At 41.1% G+C, this 25162-nt stretch overlaps 1 protein-coding gene across 4 annotated transcripts in view; it reads right to left on the minus strand.

Moving 5' to 3' along the window:
• Window positions 1-1354: 1354 nt before the first annotated feature.
• Window positions 1355-25162, minus strand: part of MFSD6 (major facilitator superfamily domain containing 6) — a 66795-nt gene continuing 42987 nt past the window's right edge. For 3 of the 4 annotated variants that reach the window (XM_075608364.1, XM_075608367.1, XM_075608365.1), the window contains 4 exons: window positions 19926-20087; window positions 16491-16589; window positions 7323-7603; window positions 1355-5462 (listed from right to left, as the gene is read on the minus strand). In XM_075608364.1, the coding sequence (XP_075464479.1) occupies window positions 5217-5462; window positions 7323-7603; window positions 16491-16589; window positions 19926-20087 (788 nt within the window). In that variant the 3' untranslated portion in view covers window positions 1355-5216. Of the gene's footprint in view, window positions 5463-6016; window positions 6037-7322; window positions 7604-16490; window positions 16590-19925; window positions 20088-25162 lie in introns of all 4 variants that reach the window. The other variant, XM_075608366.1, reaches the window with a different exon arrangement.

A 25162-nucleotide genomic window follows, 5' to 3' on the forward strand; every position in this document is an offset into this window, starting at 1 on the left:
TTCTCCATCTTTTCTGTAACAGGATTTAGGAAACAATTATCTGCAGAAACACTTAACAGACAACGCATTTTATTCAGCCTAAATCCTCTTTATCTGTACACTTATTCTGGATGTGCGCAGCGGTACATAAATATACATCAATAAATACATTCCAGATCTTAAAAGGACACTTCAACCAGCCATGACAGCTTACAGTACTTTCAAATTCAAGTACGAAAACAAAGAAGAATGAAGGAGACTAGAACTGCTTATTTACAGTTGCTCCCCTAAAAAAGAAAATCTGTTACCGTTTGAACATACAGATTATATATATACAGGCATACCCCACATTAACATACGCAATGGGACCGGAGCATGTATGTAAAGCGAAAAAATGTACTTAAAGTGAAGCACTACCCTTTTCCCACTTATCGATGCATGTACTGTACTGCAATCGTCATATACGTGCATAACTGATGTAAATAACGCATGTGTAACAGGCTCTGTAGTCTCCCCGCTTGCGCACAGCTTCGGTACAGGTAGGGAGCCGGTATTGCTGTTCTGGACGTGCTGAATGGCGCATGCGTGAGCTGCCGTTTGCCTATTGAGTGAGATGTACTTACTCGTGAGTGTACTTAAACCGGGGTATGCCTGTATATATATATATATATATACACTTTCACACACACACACACACACACACACACACACACACACACACACACACACACACACACACACACACACACACACACACACACACACACACACACACACACACACACACACACACACACACACACACACGTGTGTATGTATATACAGTATGACATTACTGCTTTACAGCCATACATCAGAACATTTTTTTACTCAGACTGTTTTTCTTTAGTGAATCCTAGCTCTTCCGCTCTGCTACCACATTGTTAATGTTTTACAGCCACTTGCCGTATAAAGCTTTTGCAAGGGCTCCAAACTACAGTAATGTGCTGCAAGGCATATCCCATGAGTACAGCGAATACAATTCAACAAGCCCTTTTCCACACGCGCAGTTGCAGACATTAAGTGGGCTTACATTCAGAGCCAAACTAGACACAGTTTAGCATACGCTTTGTTACGAAGTCTCTCAGGCGTTAAAATTAGTGATGTCTTAAAACATTTCATTTAAAAGAATGCCTGGATTGGAAGTACCTCTTAACACCCAAAATTACTACAGGTCTCAATCCAGTTTAAAAAAAGTTCTATCAAAGGTGCAGCCCCTACTTACTTTTGAAATTCACATATTTGTTGATGCGGCCTAAATGAATGCATTTTACAGTGTTATTCTTTTTATTGCAACTCTCCAAAGACATCTTCCTTCAACATAATAGGATATTGGCTACTTCGCCTAATGTCACTAAATGCTTATTTGTGATTTCAAATGTAAAAAGACCCCACAAATAGAGTGGTGACTTTAAGAATGCTTTAAAAGCCGCCTGCCTACCCTTTGGAAACCATACCGCTTTTGATCGTCACACAGCAGCACCGATTAAAAATTGGGCATTACTGTACTGTATGTACCAAGTTCTCCAGCTGCACAAGTATTACAAACGGAACCTGTTCTTTCAAAACAAAAAAGTCCCGCTGACCGTTATATGATTTGTACCTCCCATAAATCTGATACATTTTCAGCAGTTTAGAAGGGAGATCTTGGTGCATATAATACAAAAATCATATAGCCATTAGGTACTCTCAAATCAGTATATAGCAAGAGAAGAAAAAAAAAACAGGATATGCAATAGAACAGTATAAAAGATAAATAAAGGAACTAGCACTCCAAAAATTGAAATAAAATGAGAAACTCACATGCTTGTAGCAATCTCGTTGGTTTATTTGGAACAGATTAAAAAAAAAAAAAAAACAGATCCGAGCCAATTTCATACTGCGGCAACGCGTTTCGCGACCAGCATTCCCCTTACTTTTTTCCGTTTTTGAGTGCTGGTTACTTATTTATATTTTAGACCTTAATGCATAGTGAAGGGTGGTACCTTTCTGGCAGAAACACAAAGGCCCCTTCAACAGTGTGATACAGATCAGTTATTTATTGCTCTCTCTTCTATTAAACCAAAGTTGATAACAAACCAGCAAATTCAAATCCAATACCAGGACTGCATCATTATCATAATGTTGACTTGGCAATTTGATCCACCTCCTACAATCTACAAAATAATTTAAAGACTGATACTGTAATATTACTGATAGTTTTGTTTAGCTAATGTGTACGTTGACCCCTGATAAGCATTATTAGGGTACCCACATTAATTAGCATTTACCTGACGAAGAAAAGTATGCGGAGGCTGTATTTCAGGTATAGTTGGTGCATACACAATATTCATACTTTCATTATAAAAGGTGACAAACATACCAAGATGCTGTAACACTACTTAGATTGTAAGCTCTTTGGGCAGGGCCAGTCTTAAGTTGTTATTTACTTGCGGCTCTTTTCCCCCATTGTTTCTACTTTATTTCCGTTTTTTTTTAAGAGAAAAATAAAAATGTTGCTAAATTTTAAGTTAGAATTTTTTGCAAAGTCACAATTTTCATTTGAAATTCGCAAAAAAAATTAAATTTCACCATTTTTATACACTTTTCCTTTTGAAATTTGGTGACAATTTTGATTCCACCATTTCTGCGTTAATACCAAAATCACATTACCAATGTCACATTGCCCAAGTGACTGCAAATATTTTTTGATATTGTGAAACGTTCGCACATTTCTAACTATTCTCAGAGGAACCCTCAACCCATAAAAGAATACGTCTGGGGTTCATTGGGTTTATATTTAATTACATTACTACATGTCCACCAATGGATTTAGGAACTTCTTACAGTACATTCAGCCTCTATTACACACTTCAAAAGGAATATTGTGCCTACCAACAAACACAAAGCTACAGTACGTGTTGGGAGAAAACAATGTGGCAAACCTCATTTGTTACAAGGTTATGTTCTGTTCTATTATCCTGTCTACAAGATTCTTACTTCTCATTTATACTGTGCTAGTTCTTAAACAACTGTATTTCATGCCACACTCTCCAATCAGGCTGCTGGGATATCCAATGTTGACCAAATCATGGTGGAGCTTGCAAAAGGTCTCTGCTACGTGCCTACTTTTTATTCCTATTTATTGAATAAACAGATGTAGCAAATGTTACTACCCCTGTTAACCCTTGGTTTCAATAGCTGCTGTTAAATAACTTGCCAGCACTAATGCAATGAACTGCGGTAACATCTGCTACACCTGTATAATATTATACACTTCCAGCTGGATCGGAACACAGTATACCAACAACTATGGTCTCCCCTTCAATTTCCTACTCAATTTGTGTTGAAGAACATCACAATGCTCCATTAATGTCATTTTATTCCTATAATTAGGAGCATCTAATATACATTGTACATTCACTGTCCAATAATATATGCAACAAAGTAATATATAGGAAAACACCATCCTTCCCTATGTATAACATGGGGCTCCAGTGAAAGAAAATACACTTGTAAAAATGTATCAGCAATATATATCTATTCTATTTGCTAAATGTGGTAGTCCCACTTTATTTAAAAAAAATAATAATAATAATTTGTAATCAATTTACTGTAAGAGCTTAAAGGTTTATTTGAAAATTATTTTGGTTTTTCTGTTTAATGGGAAATCTTAATGGAGGTGCGTGTCAATCAAGTGTTTCCTCAATACCTGTCGTACCTTGTTCTTGTCGGATACCAATGAAGAGGTTGAGGCGTTTTGGATCTGGAAGTTCCTGCTCAACACGCAATTACATCACTCATGTGTTTGTAAATTAGTAGTCACTTGAATTTAACTTTTTAATCATGTCACTGCCATTAGTTGATTTTGTCAATATTTTGCGTTTAAATTGCTGCTCAGTAAAGTTTAAATACAAAGCTGTTCAGGAGGTGATGTCATTGCCTGGTGACATCACCTTCTGAACAGCTTATGACATCACATCTAGAAAAAAAAGCATGTTCCATTGACACTGACTGGAATTAGCTGTAGGGATTTAAGCAGTAATGTCCAGCAATTGGACACTATAGAGAGGTGACACCCTTTTCTCCAATATCCCGTTATCCTCATTTACCAGCAGTTCAAATCTATTAACCAGTTTCAGAATACTTTCAAATATAAGGTTATAGTTTTCAAACTCGTCCTCATTTTGATTAGTGAAAACCCCAGTGTACAGTATTTACGGTAGATACAGTATGACATATGTGGCTTGCTCTTTCACAAATGAAAAGGCAGTTAAATAAATAACAGTAAAGACAAAAGGCTATCCATTAAGGTGCAGTTCCCTCAAAACAAGAACTATTTTGCAATAAAACACAATGTGATGTCCTTTAAAACAGATTATCATCCCTTTTTTTTGTTTAGTACGAGCGGTTATGATAACATTGTGTTACAAGGCCCAAAGCCTGCAGTAGTGTGTGCACATGCCAACCTCTGCTGCTTCTTCTCACTTTCTTTACTGCAGCAGGAAAGAGATATTTTCCACCTAGACTTCCAACAGCCTCATCAGATAATCTGTTTTATCCAGAGCTTCTCGGCTTAGGCTCTAGCTAGGAACTCCAGTGATGTCACAAAGCAGAATAGTTTCCACTAAAATGTTGGCTTCATTGTTTGTGAAGAAACCAGTGTGTGTGTGTGTACAATATATATATATATATATATATATATATATATATATATTTCAGTAAACAGTATGTACATTACAGTAGGGTAAAGAAATCTTGACAGAATTAAAAATAAACACGCAGATGGGGGAAATGCACCTTGACTGAATTAGGTTATCTGATTTCACACATAGTACTTTCATATCTCATCTACAGATGTAAATTAGCAGTTTATGGTGAGGGTACCAAAAATTGAGCTTTCCATGGAATATCAAACAGAGTAGTAACCGAAATTGGTAAGGAGTTACATTGCCTTCCAATAAATGAGACTCTATCTGACTGCATCATGGGGCTTCGACTAACACCAAGACACTAGAGGTGCTTTACTTTTACAGATTTACAAGTCTTTGCAAAATAGGGAACACTTTTTGAAGATCAAAACGTCAATTCCGTTTTTTTTACACAGATCTGCTTTTAAGAAAAGCTGCCCTGTAGCGTTACATTGTGGTTCTTGAAAAATGTTGTATATTATCAATTTCCAGTGTATAACCACCAATCTTCTCTAAAATGACATGAGCTTAATTTCCAGGGTTGTGTCCCATATCTTCTGATGGCGAAGATGAATTCATCTTCTTGTCCTCTGGCAAGATTGTGTCAGCTGACTGGGTCTCATCACCTGAGAGCTGCTCTTTCGGGCCAGTTGGATTTACTAGCTCTGGCCTATCAGGGGTCGCAGTAGCCTCTGTCTGGGCAGTAGCTTCTGAATTCCCGATGACTTGTGGCGATGATGGTATTGTGTGAGCATTATTATTCTGATTATTTTCCTGGGAGAAACAGAAATGACAAAGAGGACACATTTAGGATATGTCCCTGGCAGTAAAATTGGTTAAACAATGTATTTTTTAGCAGGTAAGACTCTGTAGACTTGATATGGTGTACACAATAAGGCTCCTGAAAGATGACACAATTTGTCACTTTAAATCTGCAGCTCAAAAATGAAGGTGTTGCAGTAAAAGGAACACAGAGTTAAAATACATACAGTACACCACAACCAAACATTCCAGATACTAACAATACAGGGACCCAACAAACTATAGGAGCTAAGCCCCTACTGGCTTAAGCTAGTTATTGTTGATGGATGAATGGAGAGCGGTAGAAATGGGTGCCTAGTATAGTCAATGCAGGGGCCATTGAAGGGGTTACATTATAATATCCTGTTGGAGCTGAAAGTGTATAGATATACACAGTACTATTATATAATGCAGTTGATTTTTTTAGTGGGACGTTAAATAAATTCAATATATATGACATATGATATTAGATAGAACACGTCCATTATTCTGTAATGATGCGCAGCCCATAAGAAATGAGGCCTTACCTTCAATTCTTGCTTCCTAACTGTTATTCCACAAGCAGCATGAGAAAAACAAAACTAGGTTAAGCTGAACAGAAATGATGGTGAATCAGATAAGGTCAGGTTAAAATGTGCACATGTTTGAAGAAGAGATATTTGTCCATAAAATATAGGACATATAGGGAGTGACCTCTTCTGAATTTGAAATGTCACCAAGCAATCCACAAATTATTATTTTGTAATTACTGGAGGGCTTCACAAAACATTTTATGTATGTGAACTGGATGAAAAAGTAAAGGCAAAATCAATCAATAGTGTATGAACGGACTACAGTGAAGATCACCTCTAAAACCTGTATCGTATATTGTACAGCACAATGCATGCCATGAATTAGAGATGCAGATTAGATATGTCCCATTATATTGTGTGTCGCACAACTCCCCCTTTACTTCTGTAAGTGGCATTCCCAAAATGTCAAACTGATGCACACTTGTATTCATCCTAATTCAAATACTGATTAAACTCTTAAAATTGAAGCGGACACAGGCATTTCTAACCTGTAACTACAAGCGTTGTTGTACAGGATCAATGTATTTTTCACCTCTGCCGTCTGCTTCAGCTTCCAATTTAGAAAGTGGTTATAGGAAGAGTTAGTGGGAAGTTACGCGACAGACACATCATAATGGGATTCAACAAACTCTGTATTTAAAACCATCATTTATGCTAATCGGAGACAATGTCTAATGACGTGACTAACGAGCTCCTTACGTCTAACAAAGATCCTAGAGCTCTGCTAAAGAGGGGAATGTGTGTCAGATGTCACCTATGAGAATTATAAAGTTAAATTGACGATACATTCACACAGATATAAGTGAAATTGGCACCGTGCTTTGCATCAACGCTGTACTTTTTGCATAAATAAGTAAATTGGGGAGTAGTTATTGGAAAGGTTCAGGGCGTCATTGCCCAGCATGTTATTATAATGAGGGGTCAGTAACTGCTGCGTTTTTTCTCCTTCTTTGAATCACTAAAGTGGAGAGAGGTGAAGAGCTCAGTATCAGATGTTCGACACTAAAATAACAAGTTTCATAAATCTGAAGTCAGCACATACTGACGCAAGAGAAAAGTCTTGCACTATATCAAAGTCCCACATTTGATATAATGTGAAGCCATCTTCCCCATGCTTTTGAAGATTTTAGTCCCATTCATTTTAAAGGGGGTAAACTTTTCTCCAGCATGGGGAAGATATCTTCACAGCATACAGAATAAAGGTAGGGGACTCAACTGCATTATCTTGATACATAAGCTCCTGAGCTCCTATAGTCTGTACCTGTAGAGGCTGGTTCTCCATTGCTTTGTTGCCTTTGGAAAGCTTCACCATCTCCTTAATCTGATAACAGGCAAAGGCAAGGGTGACCCATGGTGATGAGCTTATCCCCCATGCAGGTCTACTGACATCTTCCTGGTCCTCTTGGTGTCTTGTTTTCTTGTGAGGAAGTTTGGGTTCCACCCTGGGAATTATATTCTCAGCGTGCTGTGGTACCAGGTCGATAGTTGCTATGGGAACTGGGCTGGAAGGAACAGGGATTCTTTCTGCCAGCATTGATGCATCTAAAAAACAAAAATACAATAATAAGGATTGCAGCAATATAAAATAGTAGGGAGTTTTTACTTCAGGTTTCAAGATTTCTAGTTACAAAGAAAAACAATGCATATAATGGGAGGAGTTGTAAATTAAAAAGAGCACTGGATATTCACACACAACATCGTTTTGTTAATTAAATCAGCTAAATAATAACAAATGCAATGAACATTTCAGTGTTAAAAGGATCAGTGACGTTAAAAAAACATGTACAGTAGGCTATATATACAGTAGTTGTAAAAATATTCAGTGCTTTCTTTAGTTTAGAACTCCTACTATATGCATTGTTTTTTTCCCTCACAATTTGTTGGGTGTTTTTTTTTTATAACGTATCACTGATCATTCTAACACTGAAATGAGTTCATTATATTTGTGGAAGTTGACTTGTGTGTGATATATATCACAGGCAACTCAATTTGCACAAATATAATTAACCCATTTCAGTGTTAGAATGATCAGTGAAATGTTAAAAAAAAATAATCTAATGCCAACACTGTATGCAGTGCTTTAAAAAAATAAAGTAGAATAAAGTGAACTATAATACACTAGGTGCACCAAACAAAAGCACATGGTAGGAAAGGGAATCCTTGACCTGGAGAGCTTACAATCCAATTGGCATGGTGGGAGAAGTACACAGACAGTAGGTGATGGAGTGTGCAATGGATGGAAGTATCTGGCCTAGAGCCTTGTTATGTGCCTCTGTGGGCGCAGTGTGGGGGGTAGTAGGCATGAGCTCAGACTATTAAAATGATTCATTCTAGTGTTTTGTTAGATTGATTCTTTAGAGTGAATGTGCTGGGTGTCTTCTGCAGGTATTGTTTTTCACCCATTTCCCTATTGCTTTATCATACTGCACCATTATTGTGTATATTTTTTATTTTTTGGGTGTGTTCCTGAGAATACCGCTCCCTTCCCCCCCCCCCTATGGATCAAGACTTAAATGCTACTATGTCTTAACACGCATTAAAAACTCGTTCAAGGCGCGCACGCAGCGTCGAGGAGGATGGTAGCAGCCCGAGTCAGCTCCGGGGTCTCCGCCGAGATCGCGCTATAATTAGCCTCCAAAACCGCCGAAACACGCGTAAAAACATCCTCCCCAGGTGTTGGAACATGCAGGGATGCCTCCCCCCAAGAAAGACCGTAAGCCAGCCACCCCCTCTGTCTCCTGTTTCCTCCAGAAATCTGCATCTCCTCTGCCCGAAATCCAAGATGGTGCCCGTGCTGGCACACGCATCCACGGGCACAGGAGCTCTCACAACAACAAGGAGGAAACTTTACGGACACTGAACAAGAACAAGGTTTAGAAGAAAATATTCAAATCACTACAAAAGTTTTAAAGGTTTTATTTAAAGAGATGCAAGGTGTGTTTCAACGGTCTCTCGATAAGGCTGATCCGGAATTCAAGGCAAGTCTGAACTCTCTGACCAAATGAACAGTCCAGCTGGAAAATAAACTTGAAAAATCTCTGCAGAGTCAAGGTTCAATGGAAGACGAAATATTCAGACTCAATGACGAAGTCAGGAACCTGAACGACACCGTCGACGACTTGGAAAATCGGGAACGGAGGCAAAACCTCATAATAAGAAATATCCCGGAAACAGTCGTTCCGGATGAGTTGCAACCCTTCCTAACAAACCTATTTACTCAACTAGTCCCGTTGCTCCAAACAAGTGACCTTCATGTGGACAGAGCCCATCGTGCCTTGTGTCCAAGATTTGCAGACCCTCAGAAATGCAGGGATGTAATCGTCAAATTACACTACTACACCACCAAGGAGAAAATAGTGAGAAGCTGCCGGAATCAAAATTTCATGGAATTCGAAGACTCCATTATCCAGATCTTCCAGGATCTTTCCAGATCCACAATTTCAAGATGAAGAGGCCTCCGCTCAGTTACAGCGTTCCTTAGAGACAATGACATACACTATAGATGGGCCTTCCCGTTCCGTCTGGTTGTAAACAGAGATGGGAAGCAATTCTCGCTAAGATTCCCAGAAGAGGCGGAGAATTTCCTGGGAACCCTTGGAGTAGACGGCCAGCAACCCGCGAAACCGCAATGCTCTCCGAGACCTAAGAGACCACCGGAGGCTTCAGCGCGGAGTGAAGGAGAGGACCGTCAAGACCCTCTGGATTTTGCACACCCAACGTGACCGAACAAAGGGCCCTGTTTTTACGTTTAAAGTCGGTCTAGCTGATGGAGGAGAAATTATGGCCTGCGCTAACTTTTCACCTCGGCAAGGTTTGATTCTTTTCCTGGCCCTACCGGGTCTTGTTGGTCCCGGATGGGGAACAGAAAATCTAAGACTAAGATGACTTGCCCTCAATCTTAAAGTTTTTTGGTGACTACAAACTTTCTAAGGTTTATATTATATCCCGAGAAGCTTGTGCCCCCCCCCCCCCCTATTTGGGTTTCTTGAAGCCCTTTATCTTGGTCTATATAAAGATCAATAGTTAAAAAGGGTTAGGATGCACAATAGGTCCATCCCCCCCATATATTCTTCATTGTTGTTTTCTGTGTTTGTTTTCTTAATCTTTACTCTCCCCCCCCCCCCCCCCCAAGGTGTTCCCCCTTCAGTACCACCACAGACTATCCAGGAGGATGAGTCCTTCCTCTTTTAAAGCAAAACGTAGTAAATCTACAAGTCTAGGTAACGACGCCTCCATATCCACACTCTATTCTACACTTCACGATTATTAAAGAGCGAGTCTTAGTTTGTAATCTATGACTACCCAATTAAAATAGTCTCTTTAAATGTAAAGGGACTAAATTCAAATAATAAAAGGAGACTAGCCATGAGAGAATTTAAAAAGATGCAGGCAGATATTTTATTTCTACAGGAACCCCATTTTAATAATCAGGACCCTCCTAACACCTTTCGGGGCCCATTAGCTTATTATTCCTCTTTTTCCAAAAAGAAAAGAGGCGTAGCCATTTTGTTAAAACATGCCATCCCATTTCAAATGGAAGAAATTAAAAGAGATAAGTAGGGTAGATTCATAATGGTGAGAGGTCTTCTGGCAGGGGTTAGACTAACTTTAGTCAATGTATATGCTCCAAACGATCAACACATTGATTTTTTTAAATCAACCTTAGAAGAAATTGGGAGCTCCCCCTCGGGAGATATAATATTAGGAGGAGATTTCAATATGACAGTGAACCCTGAGTTGGACAGACCCTCATCACCACGGTATAAGATAGCAAACGAAGCATTCAACCAAGCAAAATATTTTAAGAAACTTATAAAAAAACTTCTCACTCGAAGACACGGCACATGAACAAGAAACAAAGGGATTACAGGCATACCCCGCTTTAAGTACTCACTTTAAGTACACTCGCGAGTAAGTACATATCGCCCAATAGGCAAACGGCAGCTAACGCATGCGCCTGTCATCACGTCCTGAACAGCAATACCGGCTCCCTACCTGTACCGAAGCTGTGCGCAAGCGGGGAGACTATAGAGCCTGTTACAAATGCGTTATTTACATCAGTTGTGCACGTATATGACGATTGCAGTACAGTACATGCATCGGTAAGTGGGAAAAGGTAGTGCTTCACTTTAAGTACATTTTCGCTTTACATACATGCTCCGGTCCCATTGCGTACGTTAATGCGGGGTATGCCTGTATACCTTTTATTCCCCCCACACAACATAAACACAAGAATTTATTACATATTAGTCTCTGCAAATCTTTCGGATCGTGTTGCCCATAGAAATGTAGGCCCTATAACATGGTCTGATCACGCTCCAGTTGAGTTGGTCCTGAAACCCCCTTTTACTAGACCCAAGGTGTTCCAGTGGCGCCTAAATGAGACGCTCTTAAACCAGACAGGGATCGAAGAACAGCGAGGGAATATTCTAGTAGATTATTTCAAACTAAATAAAAGGTTCAGTCAAAGTCCGTCCATTTTCTGGGAGGCCCATAAAGCCCCCATTATGGGTCAATTTATCTCAATAGCTTCATATAGGAAAAAGGCAAAAAAAATCAAACAAAGTAAATTTACAGCTAAAATAACTGAACTTGAAAAGGAACATAAATCACACCCCTGCATGAAGATATATAAATTGCTTTGCCAGAACAGAGAGGAACTACATAAATTAAGACAGGAAGATACAGAGAAAGCATTAAAATGGACCCGTCAGACTTACTATGATAAAGGCAATAAAGAAGATAAGCTCCTCGCTAGCAAGCTAAGAGGTGTAAAAGCCAAATCGCAAGTTTCAGCGATAAGAAGGCGTAACGGGGAAATCACATATAACTCTTTTCAAATTGCTGAGGAATTTTCTAAATATTATAATATTTTACATAATCTCGACTCATCAGACCCCAACTTTAATAAAACATCCATCGAACAAATAGACATCTACAGGCATGCAAACTTCCAAAGCTATCTGCGGAAGAATCGGCAGGTCTCAACGCTAAAATAAATATTACAGAATTAAAAGAGGCTATTAAAGGTTTGAAATCCTCAAAAGCCCCAGGCCCGGACGTTTTTTCAAATTTATAATACAAAAAATATTAGCACCATTTATTTTGGATATGTTTAATAGTTTTCTATCAGGTTCCCAGATCCCATCACAAATGTCAAAAGCAAATTTAGTGGTAATACCTAAGGAAGGAAAAGATCCAATGAGTTATAGGCCAATTTCACTTCTCAATACAGATTTAAAAATATATAGTAAAATTCTGGCGACTAGATTAAACTCAATTTTGCCCCGCCTAATCCACAATGACCAGGTAGGTTTTATAAGCAAGCATCAAGCCACAGACAACACGCGTAAGATTATTAATATAATTGATTATGTTCAGTTTTCTAAACCCAAAGCGATGTTATTGAGCTTAGACGCAGAAAAAGCGGTCGATAGAATTAAGTGGGATTTTCTAGATAGAACTATGCTGGGGTTCGGCTTCTCCGGACCATTTTTAAAAGGGGTCAAAGCCTTATACGACACTCCTACAGCTACCCTGAGGGGGAGCTAAATCAAATTAAGATCAGCAATGGTACCAGGCAGGGTTGCCCACTATCTCCCCTACTTTCTGCGCTGACAATTGAGCCGCTCACAATCAAAATCAGGGAAAATTCTAATATTCAAGGTATCAAGATCGTCCTGGAAATGTTTTAATTATCTCTGTTTGCTGACGATATTATTTTGACAATCTTTAACCCTCTGACTTCTCTTCCCAACCTACAAGATGAGCTCTCTAGGTTTGGTCTGTTCTCAGGTTATAAAATTAATTCGGCCAAGTCAGAGGCTCTAAATTTAACTTTATCAGATATTGAAGTAAGATTAATCAAATTCAATTTTAATTATCACTGGAACAATGTAAAATTGAAATACTTAGGGATTTTTCTTACAAAAAACTTTCATTCTCTTTATAAACATAATTACCCAGAGCTTTTCACTAGATTAAAACTGGATCTTTTACTCTGGAATGGTCACCAAATTTCCTGGATAGGTCGTATTATATCAGTTAAGATGAATGTCCTCCCGAAACTGTTCTACTGTTTCCAGACATTACCGGTTGCTATTCCGATAAAATATTAGAGGGATTTACAGAATAAAATCATGCAGTTTATATGGGGTAACAAACGACCAAGAGTACCGAGATCAGTCATGATCGCACCCAGAGAAAGAGGGGGTCTGGCAGTTCCTGAAATGAGGAAATATTATCTAGACTCCCATTTAAAACAGATAGTTTTTTTGCACTCTCAAGAAAATCAATATCGGTGGGTAGACCTATAGCTCTACAGCTCTCCCGACCCTTATGTGGAATAATAGGTCAATAAAGAGTTCCAAACCGGATCTTTTTGATTCGGCACTAATAACATTTTCTTTTAAAATTTGGTATACGGTTAAAAACTACTATCAACTATCTCCAACTCCTTCGAGATGTACCCTTATTTTTGATAACCCTGATTTTGGACCGGGTGGTTTTCTAGTATGTATGATGCATGGAAGGGAAGGGAAGTCAGAGATGTGGGAGATATGCTTTTAACCAGCAAAATATTACATTTTCAGGATTTCAGCCAGAGATACTTTTTCACTGGTGTTGATGTATTCAGATATTTACAGGTCTCCCACTATCTTAATTGTCCACGGGTGGGTCCTTCCCAGAATGTTATGTAGAAAAATAAGCAGTGGGGTCTTATCTCAACACTATACCAAGTTGGGAACCTAAGGCCACCTGCACACACCACTATATGGATCAATGGGCCCAGGACTTTCAAGTAGAGATTCCTTGGGAAGACTGGCAAGCTATCTGGGTCAATGCAACGAACACAGCACTATGCACAATCTCTAAAGAGAATATTTACAAGGTTATGTTCAGGTGGTACTTGACACCTCAGAGGTTGAGGCAGATCTACCCTGAGTCCACGAATCTTTGTTGGACGGGCTGTGGCGGTATCGGAGATATGGCCCATATTTGGTGGTTTTCACCCAAAATACAGAGATTCTGGGGAATAGTGCAAAATTTGGTGCGGGAAATTTTTGGGATAAGAATCCCCCTAGACCCGATGACAATGGTTCTTGGTAAACCTCTAGATAATTTAAACTAAAATAAATCTAAATTATTGGTGCATATTCTGACTGCGGCAAGACGCACAATCACAGGTGCCTGTGAAAAAGCTCCAACCCCCCTCCAGGAAAGAGATGATCTCGAGAGTGAATGAGGTGCAATCTATAGAAAGACTCACAGCTTCTGTTAGACGTAACTCAAGAAAATTCTATAACGTTTGGGAGCCCTGGAACACAAGGGGAAATAAGTGAATCTTTGACTCACTGCGGAATGTGGATTGTACTTGCTCTCTAACAGCTGGTATTTCTGTGTAACCTGTGGAGTTAAGATGTATGGCGCTGTTGCTGTTATGTAATTTTGTATTGTTGGATCCAGGTGTTAAAGTGGTGGTACCCACTCCCCCCCTCCTCTTTCTGTATCCCTTTCCCTGTGTTTTTTTTTCAAAATCTAAATAATAATAAGTTACAACAACAACAAAAAAAAAATTCAAGTGTATGGGCTGCTCTAAGGCAGCGGTGCGCAAACTGGGGGGCGCGCCCCCCTGGGGGGGCGCAAGATTGTTTAGGGGGGGCGCAGGAAGCAGCGGCGATTTTGCCAGGAGCAGAGGAAAAAAGCAGTCTGCAGCTGCAATTTTTCTTTTGGCCATTAGGTGGCGCTGTGCTCCGCTGTGCTCCGCTGTGCTACAGTACACAGCAGCATCTCGTTGCTTCCTGCATCAGCGTGTGACATGGGGAGAGGGGGTGAGTGAGACTGGCACATGGGGGAGTGAGACTGGCACATGGGGGAGTGAGACTGGGACATGGGGGAGTGAGACTGGGACATGGGGGAGTGAGACTGGGACATGGGGGAGTGAGACTGGGACATGGGGGAGTGAGACTAGGACATGGGGGAGTGAGACTGGCACATGGGGGAGTGAGACTGGGACATGGGGGGGAGTGAGACTGGGACATGGGGGGGAGTGAGACTGGGACATGGGGGGGAGTGAGACTGGGACATGGGGGGGAGTGAGACTGGGACATGGGGGGGAGTGAGACTGGGACATGGGGGAGTGAGACTGGCACATGGGGGAGTGAGACTGGCACATGGGGGAGTGAGACTGGGACATGGGGGGGAGTGAGACTGGGACATGGGGGGGAGTGAGACTGGGACATGGGGGGTGAGACTGGGACATGGGGGAGTGAGTGTGAGACTGAGGCATGGGGAGGGTGTGAGTGACATGAGGGGGTGAGAGTGTGACATGGGGAGGGGGGGCTGAAAGAGCTACATGGGGATGGGGATGAGAGAGACATTGGTGGGAGGGAGACACACAATGGCTGGAGGGAGAGTGTGAGAGAGACACCGGGTGGAGGGAGAAACAATAGCTGGTTGGAGAGTGCAAGAGAGACACTGGGGGGAGGGAGAGGCAATGGCTGGAAGGAGAGTGAGAGACAATGGAGGGAGGGGGACACTAGGGAGAGGGAGAAAGAGAGAGAGACACACAGGGGGAGGGAAAGAGAGTGGGGGGAGACACTGAGGGGAGGGATAGAGAGGGACTGGAGGGGGAGTGAGAAATACAGGGAGTTGGAGAGACTGGAAGAGGAGTGTGAGACTGGAAGAGGGGAGAGAGTGAGAGACAATGGGGGAGGGAGAAAGAGACACACACTGGGGGGAGGGAAAGAGAGTGGGGGGGGAGACGGAGACACTGAGGGGAGGAATAGAGAGGGACTGGAGGGGGAGTGAGAAATACAGGGAGAGACTGGAAGAGGTTAGAGAGGTCCTGAGGTGTTCTAATGTGGCGGGAAGAGAGAGATTAATAATACAGCAGAAATGGGAACGCTATTAGACAAATATTATAATATTTATTTTTAAGTTATGTAATTTGTGCTATAAATACTTTTTTTGTAGACGCGTGGCGGGGGCGTTACAAAGCTGGTTCGCCCTCAATGGCTGAACCAGCTCACGTGCGCTGACGTCATGTGATTTTGATTACATCAGGCAGGGGGGGCCCGAGAAATTTCATGGATGAAAAGGGGGGCTCGGCATAAAAAGTTTGCTCACCCCTGCTCTAAGGCATATCACTATTTAGTGAGGCCTTAATATTTTTCACCCAAGCAACATTATTACCAGTGAATCCTGGTTCAATAAAAAAAAAGCTGTGTTAGAATAATGTTTAATGAATATGCATGTATCCTACAAATCTAAATCCTTTTCTCTAGTTTTACTAACTCCACATTTTCTTCAGTGTACAGTCTCTTCACAAACATCAATTTCTCCAGGACTGGAGGAAATTAAAACACATTAACTATGCAACAAGACGAAGAGCCTGTTATATACAATAATACAGAACATACATACATACCTTTGTTGTTATGAGGAGCCGCTATCCACTGGATCATAGCAAAGAGCAGAAGAATCACCAGACATGCCATTCCTATCCCTCTGAATGTCTCTGCAGCACCTGGAACATTAAACACGTTAGATACCTTCTGCTCCTTGTACCTCATTGAGTGTTGTCAACATAAGGTCATGCCGTCATGAGACTTTAGTCTAGTCCTGGTTCTTCCATTCTCAATTTTACAATATAATGGGGGATTATAGAGAGCCAGATTACAACAGGACTACTTAAAACAATGAGAAAATATCATGACATGGAGTTAAGAGACACAATGGTGTAATTAAAAAAGTACTACGAGCTGTGTTCGTTGTAGAGTGTACTTTCACAATAGATTGGAAGCTAATATAAAGGATCAATGGTAGAATTCATCATAGATGTATAGGCGTGTACAGAGCTACTCAAACCGCACAGGTCTCTTCTGTACAACATGGAGAAGAGATCGGTGAGGTTTCTGTAAACAACAACATCTACAAAGGACTCTAATTATATCTACAATGATATAATTTTATCCCCACCAGACATGGTTTTGCAGCCAATGATGTTAAAAGTGAGAATAACGTTTATTATACGTTTCAGTACAAATTTTAGGTGAATGGAGAAGGTTTTCATCTCAGACTTATAAAGACGCTTTGTGGTGGACAGACTTCAGAGTATTGAGGCTTAGTATGTATTGAGGCTTATGTATGTCTTTATTTATATAGCGCCACTAATTTACATAGTGCTTCACAGCAGTAATATACATGACAATCATATAAATAACAAATAATATAAATAACACAAAAGGGAGAAGTGCTTCAGACATAAAAGTAACATTTAGGAAAAGGAGTCCCTGCTCCGATGAGCTTACAATCGAATTGGTTGGTAGGAAGAATGTACAGAGACAGTAGACGTGCGTTCTGGTAATTGCATCTGCAAGGAGCCAAGCTTTATGTATTAGGTGTATAGTGTTAGCCACGGCGCTACTCATATGCTTCCTTAAGCAGGTGTGTTTTGAGGTGGGACTTAAATGTGGATAGAGAGGGTGCTAGTCGGATATTGAGGTAAAGGGCATTCCATAGGTGTGGGGCAGTCAGTGAGAAGGTTTTAAGGTGGAAAAGGGCTTTAGAAACAAAAGGTGTAGTAGAGAGAAGACATCCTTGAAAAGAAAGCAAGAGTCGGGATGGTGTATAGCGAGAAATTTGGGTTGAGATGTAAGGGGGAGCAGAAGAGTGTAAAGCTTTAAAAGTGAGGAGGAGAATTGAGTGTGTGATACGGGATTTGATAGGAAGCCAGGAGAGGGGTTTCAGCAGGGGAGACGCTGAGCAAGATTTAGGAAATAGTCGAGTGATTCTGGCAGCATTATTTAGGATAGGTTGTACAGGAGACAGGTGAGAGGCAGGAAGGCCAGACAGCATGAGGTTACAGTAGTCACGACAGGAGAGAATGAGGGTCTGTGTCAGTTTTTGCAGTTGAGCCACAGAGGAAAGGGTGTATCTTGGTAATATTGCGAAGGAAAAATCGACATTTTTTTGCTACCTTTTGAATATGACAAGAGAATGTGAGAGAGGAGTCGAGTGTGACCCCTAGGTAGCGTGCTTGGTCTACTGGGTGAATGATAGTAACTTAGTTACTTCCAAGAAGATAGTTCTTCCAACAGTAATGCGGAAGAAGGAAATAGAGCCAGGTTTGGGATGAAGTATGAAGTGTTCTGTTTTTTCCATGTTAAGTTTAAGTCGGTGGAAGGCCGTCCAGGATGATATAGACATTCAGAAACTTTAGGCTCTACAGCAGGTGTAAGGTCAAGGGTAGAAAAGTAAATTTGTGTGTCATCAGCATAGAGGTGATATTTGAACCCAAGAGATGTGATTAAGTCACCTAGAGTGTGTGTAAAGAGAAAAGAGAAGGGGTCCCAGGACAGAGCCCTGGGTTACCTCCACAGAGAGATCGATAGAGGAAGAGATGTTAGCAAAAGAGACACTGAAAGTACGATGGGAGAGGTAAGAGGAGATCCAGGATAGAGCTTTGTTATGAATGCCAAGAGTATGGAGAATGTGAAGGAGAAGAGGGGGGTCCACAGTATCAAATGCTGCAGAGAGGTCGAGTAATATGAGCAGAGTGTAATGACTTCTGTCTTTGGCAAAAGGAGTTCATTAGTTATTTTAGTGAGGGCTCTTTCAGTTGAGTGAGCAGTGCGGAAGCTAGATTGCAGAGGGTCTAGGAGAGAATAGGTGTTGAGAAAATGGTGCAAGCGAGAGAATACAAGTCGTTCAAGGAGTTTAAAGGCAAAAGGCAGGAGGGAGATAGGTCGATAGTTAGAAAGACAGGTAGGGTCAAGCTTGCTGTTTTTGAGTAATGGTATGACTGTTGCATGTTTGAAGGAGGATGGAAAGGTTCCAGAGCAGAGGGAGGAGTTAAAAATGTGTGTGAGCGTAGGGATTATAGTAGGAGCAAGAGGTTTTAGGAGATGGGAGGGAATGGGGTCAAGAGGGCAGGTGGTAGAGGGAGGAGGAGATCCGAAATGACACATCCTCCTCTGTGACAGTGGATAAAGAGTCAAGGAAGGCAGGAGAAGAGTTAGGAAGAGGTGTAGGATGGGAGGAGAATACAGAAGGGATGGCCTGACATATGGATTCCACCTTTTCCTTGAAATAGTCGGCAAAGTCCTGAGGTGAAATGGAGGAAGAAGAACAAGCAGCAGAGGGTGTTCTTTGTAGGGAGTCAAAGACAGAGAAGAGTCAGCGTGGGTTAAACTCGTGCGTGTTGATTAGTGAAGAAAAGTAGGTTTGTTTAGCTTGAGAAAGGGCAGAGTTGAAACAGGATAGCATAAAGTTGTAGTGAAGGAAGTCTGCGAGAGTGAGATTTCCTCCAGAGTCGTTCAGAGGAACAAGTGCAGGAACGCAGCATGCGCGTGTGGGTATTTAGCCAGCGCTTGGGGTTCAAAGGGCGAGAACAGCAGAGAGAAAGCAGGGCATGTAGATCAAGAGAGGAGGATAGGGCAAAGATGTAGTTCCTGACCAGACTGTCAGGGTCTGGAGCAGAACTGAGAGAGGAGAGGGAGGAGCGTAGAGTGGACTCAAAAGCTGGTAGGTTAATAGAGCACAGCTCAGTGCAAACAGCATATGATTTATCGAAGAAAATCCTATTGCTTCCAATAAGAATTTATGTTCACTGATACATTTTGCACTAGATTAAAGATCGATGGTTGATTTTAAAAAATGCAGCATTTATTTTGTTCTAGATTGAGAGTAAATGAACCCCATCACAGGGACCCATCATAATCCTGTTCAATATGGTGGGTCAATATACAGTCAATGCATCAACTTTGCTTGAAACATATGGAACTTAATGCTTAGTTTGCCATACACAACCCCACTTCTAACCATAATGAATAGAAGCCATACAGAAAGGTTTGTGACTTACCGAAGTAATTGACCAAGACTCCTCCTATCATGGCACCACATCCTCTTCCGAGCCCCAAATGGAGGCCCTGCAGAATGCCCTGAGCAGAGGTTCGTAATGCAGGTGGGACTGCAGCACTAAGGTATGAAATACAGGCTGCCCATATAGCCGCGTGGGTCACACCTACATGAGAGAAACATGGTCATTACAATGGTGCTTGGATTGGCTTCCCCAGAGGCTTGTGATGAGAAAGTGTGCATTGTCCTATTACAATTACTCAACCGGACATCTTAAAAAGCTACTTTGATTTCTGTAAGATGAACACTGGGCAAGATAGATCACCCTTTTGAGGAGTGAATACACATCAAACTTTTATTTTGTCCTTGTAGTGGTGTGAAATTTAAGAACTTTACCATAGGCTCCAACAATCATTCAGAAGCTTCTACAATAGGTCAACATATTATGAGCATAAAATAACAATTTAACAATGAATGTACATTATGTTAGGCTTTTTGTGATTTCTCTGTGCCATGAAACTAGAAGACTTATTTCATTAGCTATTTTCCATCTGCTCCACCTCCTGGTTTATTTTTTTAATGATTACCTCAGCATACTGGGCAATAGGCTGTCTGATCGCAACTCATCTGTTTTTCCTATGTACAATTTTTTTTAGCTGTTATTTTGTGGTCATAAAATGGTCATAACATGAAACACAGACAGAGCCCTGTGCTACATCCAAAGACACAAATACACAGTACAGTGCCTATATATATATATATATATATATATATATACATATATATATATATATATATATATACATGTTGTGGTTATTTTGGGGGTTCAATATGAGCTTATAGGGGTCCTGTAGGTTTTGTAATTCTTGTTCAGCTGGTCCTGGCTGATTTGGAGGGTGGCTCCTCCTTCCCTAGTTTGAAGCTCACCCCCTCCCACTTTTAAATGGTTAAAGCTTACTCCATTCCACCTTCCACACTCATGGGAACTTGCGTGCAGTTTGATTGCGAGAAATCTAATACAGAGTGCTTTTCCTGGTATTATACAGGTTAATAAGATCTTCAATCAGACTTAGAACTATGCAACTAATTTTGACAGATTTATTATAAATCATTCTTCCTGGTAATGTACAGGTTATTAAGAATGTATATTAGTTTTAGGACCCTTGAGATGTGGTCTGCCTTGGAGGGGCTCAAGGGCTTACAACACTTTGGCCAAAGAGTTAAACTAAAAGACCATTTTATTCAAAAGACATCTATATATATATATATATATTTAGGCACTGTACTGTGTATTTCTGTCTTTGGATGTAGCACTGGGCTCTGTCTGTGTTTTATGTTCTGTCTCTGGTTTTAATACTGGCCATACAATACTACATCTGGATTTAAAATTGATAATGACTTTGGAAAAGAAAGTCAAATTCTAAGTAAGTTTGGCAATTTAACAGTAATGCCAGATGCATTTACTCCTGCTTTTTGAGCAAATGGGGTTTTGAGAGATTCAATTATTGAAATTCGTTGGTACTTTGATACAAAACCTCAAAGATCTGGTAGTTGTTGGCAATACAAATGACTGATATCTGCATCCTAACCCTTATGGTGCCGGAAGACTGGTGGCACTCTTCAGGGATCGTATCCACATGACCACTTGAGGGTAGCGATCGGCCCCCAGTGATGCGAATGGAAGTGAAGCCTTCTACAGAGCAGTGAATGCAATCTTCCCCTAGACTAGAGAATGAGCAACAAAACAAATAATGTTCCCTGATCATAAGGCCAACCTTAGGGCTAACGCTGTTCAAGTACTTTTATTTGTGTCCATTTCAACCCCTGCAAATTCACTTGTCTTGATGCAGACCTCTTTGAATGGTGTTCAATACCATCTCAGTCCTGGTAAATGTAACCCTTTCGGGACCATCCTTTTTTTTAATTGAATTTTTTACTTTAAAATTAACTCCAGTGCCCTTTCAGGGGATGTTTTTACTTTAAAACCAGATGCTTCATTCAGGAGAATTTGCAAAATGAAGTGTCCCAGTGCAGTCTATAGTTTACCTCAGTAACCTCAGAAGCTAGAGATTAAGATGACCTCTCTACTACAAAATTGTTTTGCCTGCCCCTCCGTGAGATATAGCTCATCAGTGACATCATAATGCACATAGCCTGGTGGCAGAAATAGAGTCATATAGCTATAAAGTTTACACAGAAAGCAGACTGGGAAAGAAAGTGAGTGTCAGTTGACATACGATGAGCAAGCAAGAATGCTGGAGTAGGAGGGAGACGGAAAGAATTCATGACATCATTAGATATTAAATGAAAGATGCGGTGGAGAAAGAAGGGAGGGAGAGGAGTGGGGGAAGATCAAAAAGGAGGGAGGGAGGGAGGACAGAGAAGGTGGGGGAAATAAAAAAAAGGCAAACTGTCATTTTGTGGAGGGTGGGGTTGGCGTGAGAAGCACGCATGGGCTGAGCCCTGGTGGTTTAGAAACAAATTAATAAAAGATCAAGTAAGGCTCACGGGGCAAGATACTAACAATATATTAATTAAACTCATGTAGGCGTCTAGTGGAATTGCTGCTTGGAAGCAGCAGTCTTCTACTCAACACAAGAAAATAAACCGCTTTCTTTTTACAATTATAATGTCCTTTTGTTGTGGGATTTTAGCAATCCTGCACTTTTTAAAGTTCTGTAGTCAAATGTTGAAACTATCAGTTTCTGAAAATTAGGCACTCTGGGAGGTTAAAATGGCCACTGCCATTCACACACATTAAGACCGCAGAGTTGGCATAATAACAGTTAGTATGATAATACCAGTAAAATAAATCTACAGTTGGAAACTGCAAAAAAATAAAGAAAATTTTGAAAAACTGAAGTTAGAAGTAGATCAGCATAACATGAACTATCAGGTTATGTTAGGACTTCATTTGTGATTTGTGGATAAATTGCTGCTTTAAGCGGTATTGTATCAAATCCAAACAATGTACTGTAGTTCTAAATCCAGTTTTAGAAAGTCACAAAGTACACCAAAGGTTTAGTAAATCTGGTTCTTAGTTCTGCTTTTACAAATGTCCTTAGGAGTATTCTTCCTGCAACATTTTTTAAACATAATATTGATTTCTGCATACTTTCAGTGCAGGCTATGTGGTTTATAACAGGAAATACTGAAGTGGAAAGGTTTAACACTTGTTTATGAATAGCAATTTGAATGGATCTGCAGACGCGCTCTGATGCCAAAATATAAACTGCCTAACATATAACCTTAAAGTGTCCACCCTACTGTGTAAATAATATAAAACATGCAAACATATTGCTTTTGTGGTGAGTTCCACAGCTGCTGTGGAACAGCACAAGCTGAGCTCCTAAGGCTGAGTCCCCAGTATAAGCTGCGGCGAGCGTTACTGTGTGTGCTGCAGGAACAAGATCTGCACCTCTATGGTGTCGGGCCCAGTAGCTGCCTTCAAGCGCATGTACAGATCGCGATGTGCGACCATATTTTCGCAAAGACAAGAATCTTGTCTTTGCTGGTTGCGACAGAGCGCTGGACACGTCACAGCGGTGGTTCAGCCAATGAAGGCGAACCAGCCGCGTGCTGTCATGGCCGCGTCCCCACCACGCCCCCCGTCCCCCCCGTCGCAATCATGTCTTTCCCCCTGCAGCTCAGCCACAGACCGCAGATGGCGGCTTTCACACATGCATGCGCCAACAGGCGCGCGTGCAGCAGCTGATACTGGGGCCGTAGCCTTAAGGGCGTTGGGTCAACATATCTGCATTTCAAAAAGCTCTTAAGTCTGGCAAGTTCTTTCAGAAATTGAAAAGAAAAAAACAAGAGATCTCCTTTAGCAGGACCGCATTGCTCCTCTAACATTATCCCTTCCTGACATCCCCTAAATATAAGATGGCTGCCAATCAGTAACCGTAACCATTTAATGACTTGCTAGTCAGCAGGTCTCCAACTTGGAATACTTCCATTTCCCCTTCTGTTTTGCAAATAACACCCTCCTCTTTTTTCTCTCAAGGAAATTTCAGACAATTTAACAATTTGAGCAGTTTTGTGTATTTAACACAGGAATAGGTTATACACAGATTACGATCCGGGGGTAACAATCAGCTGACTTTTCTATCTCCTCTGGGGTTGGAATTTAAACTATCGAAGACATTGATTTCACACAAAAAAAGTTAAACTGTTGGTTCCGTGCACACAAGAAAATGTATGATTTGGTATTCTTTGGCGTTTCCTTAGCACCCATATTAAAAATGGCTCTAGATGAGGGATTACCAACAGGGGATTTGAGGCCCCCTGGGGGTCTGAGTTGTCTCCAGGGTGTTTGTAAAAAAAAAAAAAAAAAAAATGTAATGTTGGATCCCAGGTAGTGTTGTGGGTTCCAGAGCCCATATAATAATACTAATAAGAAGAATAATAAGAAGTAATGCCCCAAACTGGGTAGTATAGCTGTCAATTACATCAGGAGTTGCCAAAGTCCCAACCCACAATGCTTTGCATCCACAGTGACAAGACATTGTGGGGCAGTCATTGACAGCCATACCACCCATGCTTTCCGCACACACTGAGGTGCAGTTATTAAGCAGGTGTTCTCTCCACAACCTACTGTAACACTATACTGTCTGGGAACTCTTGAAAGCAATAGTCATGAGTATGTAGATGTATTACTTAAGTAAGGGTTTCTGGATCGAATTTTTTCTAGCAGGGGGTGCACAATGTAAAAAAAAAGATTGAATCCACTACTCTAGATCAGTGGTTTTCAACCTTTTTTTGGTTAAGGAACCTAGAATTAGATTGTGAAATTCTGGGGAACCCACAATGCTCCTCCCCCTCCCCCCGCCTCCAGCTCTCTCTCACCCCTCTCTGTTTCTCCTTAAACTACCTCCCTCTTCCCCCTTTTGCTCTCTTCCACTCTTAGGCCGCGATTATACAGTGTCCGATGGCACAAGCTCATTTCGAAAAGACAAATAATTGTGTCTTTACAAGCAACTGCCGTGTCTCGTGGGCGGTTCAGCCAATCACGGTGAACCAGCCTCCCCATTTGCTTTCCTCACAATCACACACCGCTCGGGCGCCCGTGATGCGATGAGCGCACGCAGACATGCACCAGAGTGATGTATAATCGCGGCCTTATACTCCTCTTTTCCCCTTCATTCCCCTTCATTCCCCCCCATACTCTCACTTTTCTCTTGCCCCTTTACACTCTCCCCCCTCTCACACTCCCTTCACCCCTTGCAATTTCCCCCGCTC

Source organism: Ascaphus truei, chromosome 7 (genome assembly GCF_040206685.1).
Source record: "Ascaphus truei isolate aAscTru1 chromosome 7, aAscTru1.hap1, whole genome shotgun sequence".
NCBI lineage: Eukaryota > Metazoa > Chordata > Amphibia > Anura > Ascaphidae > Ascaphus > Ascaphus truei.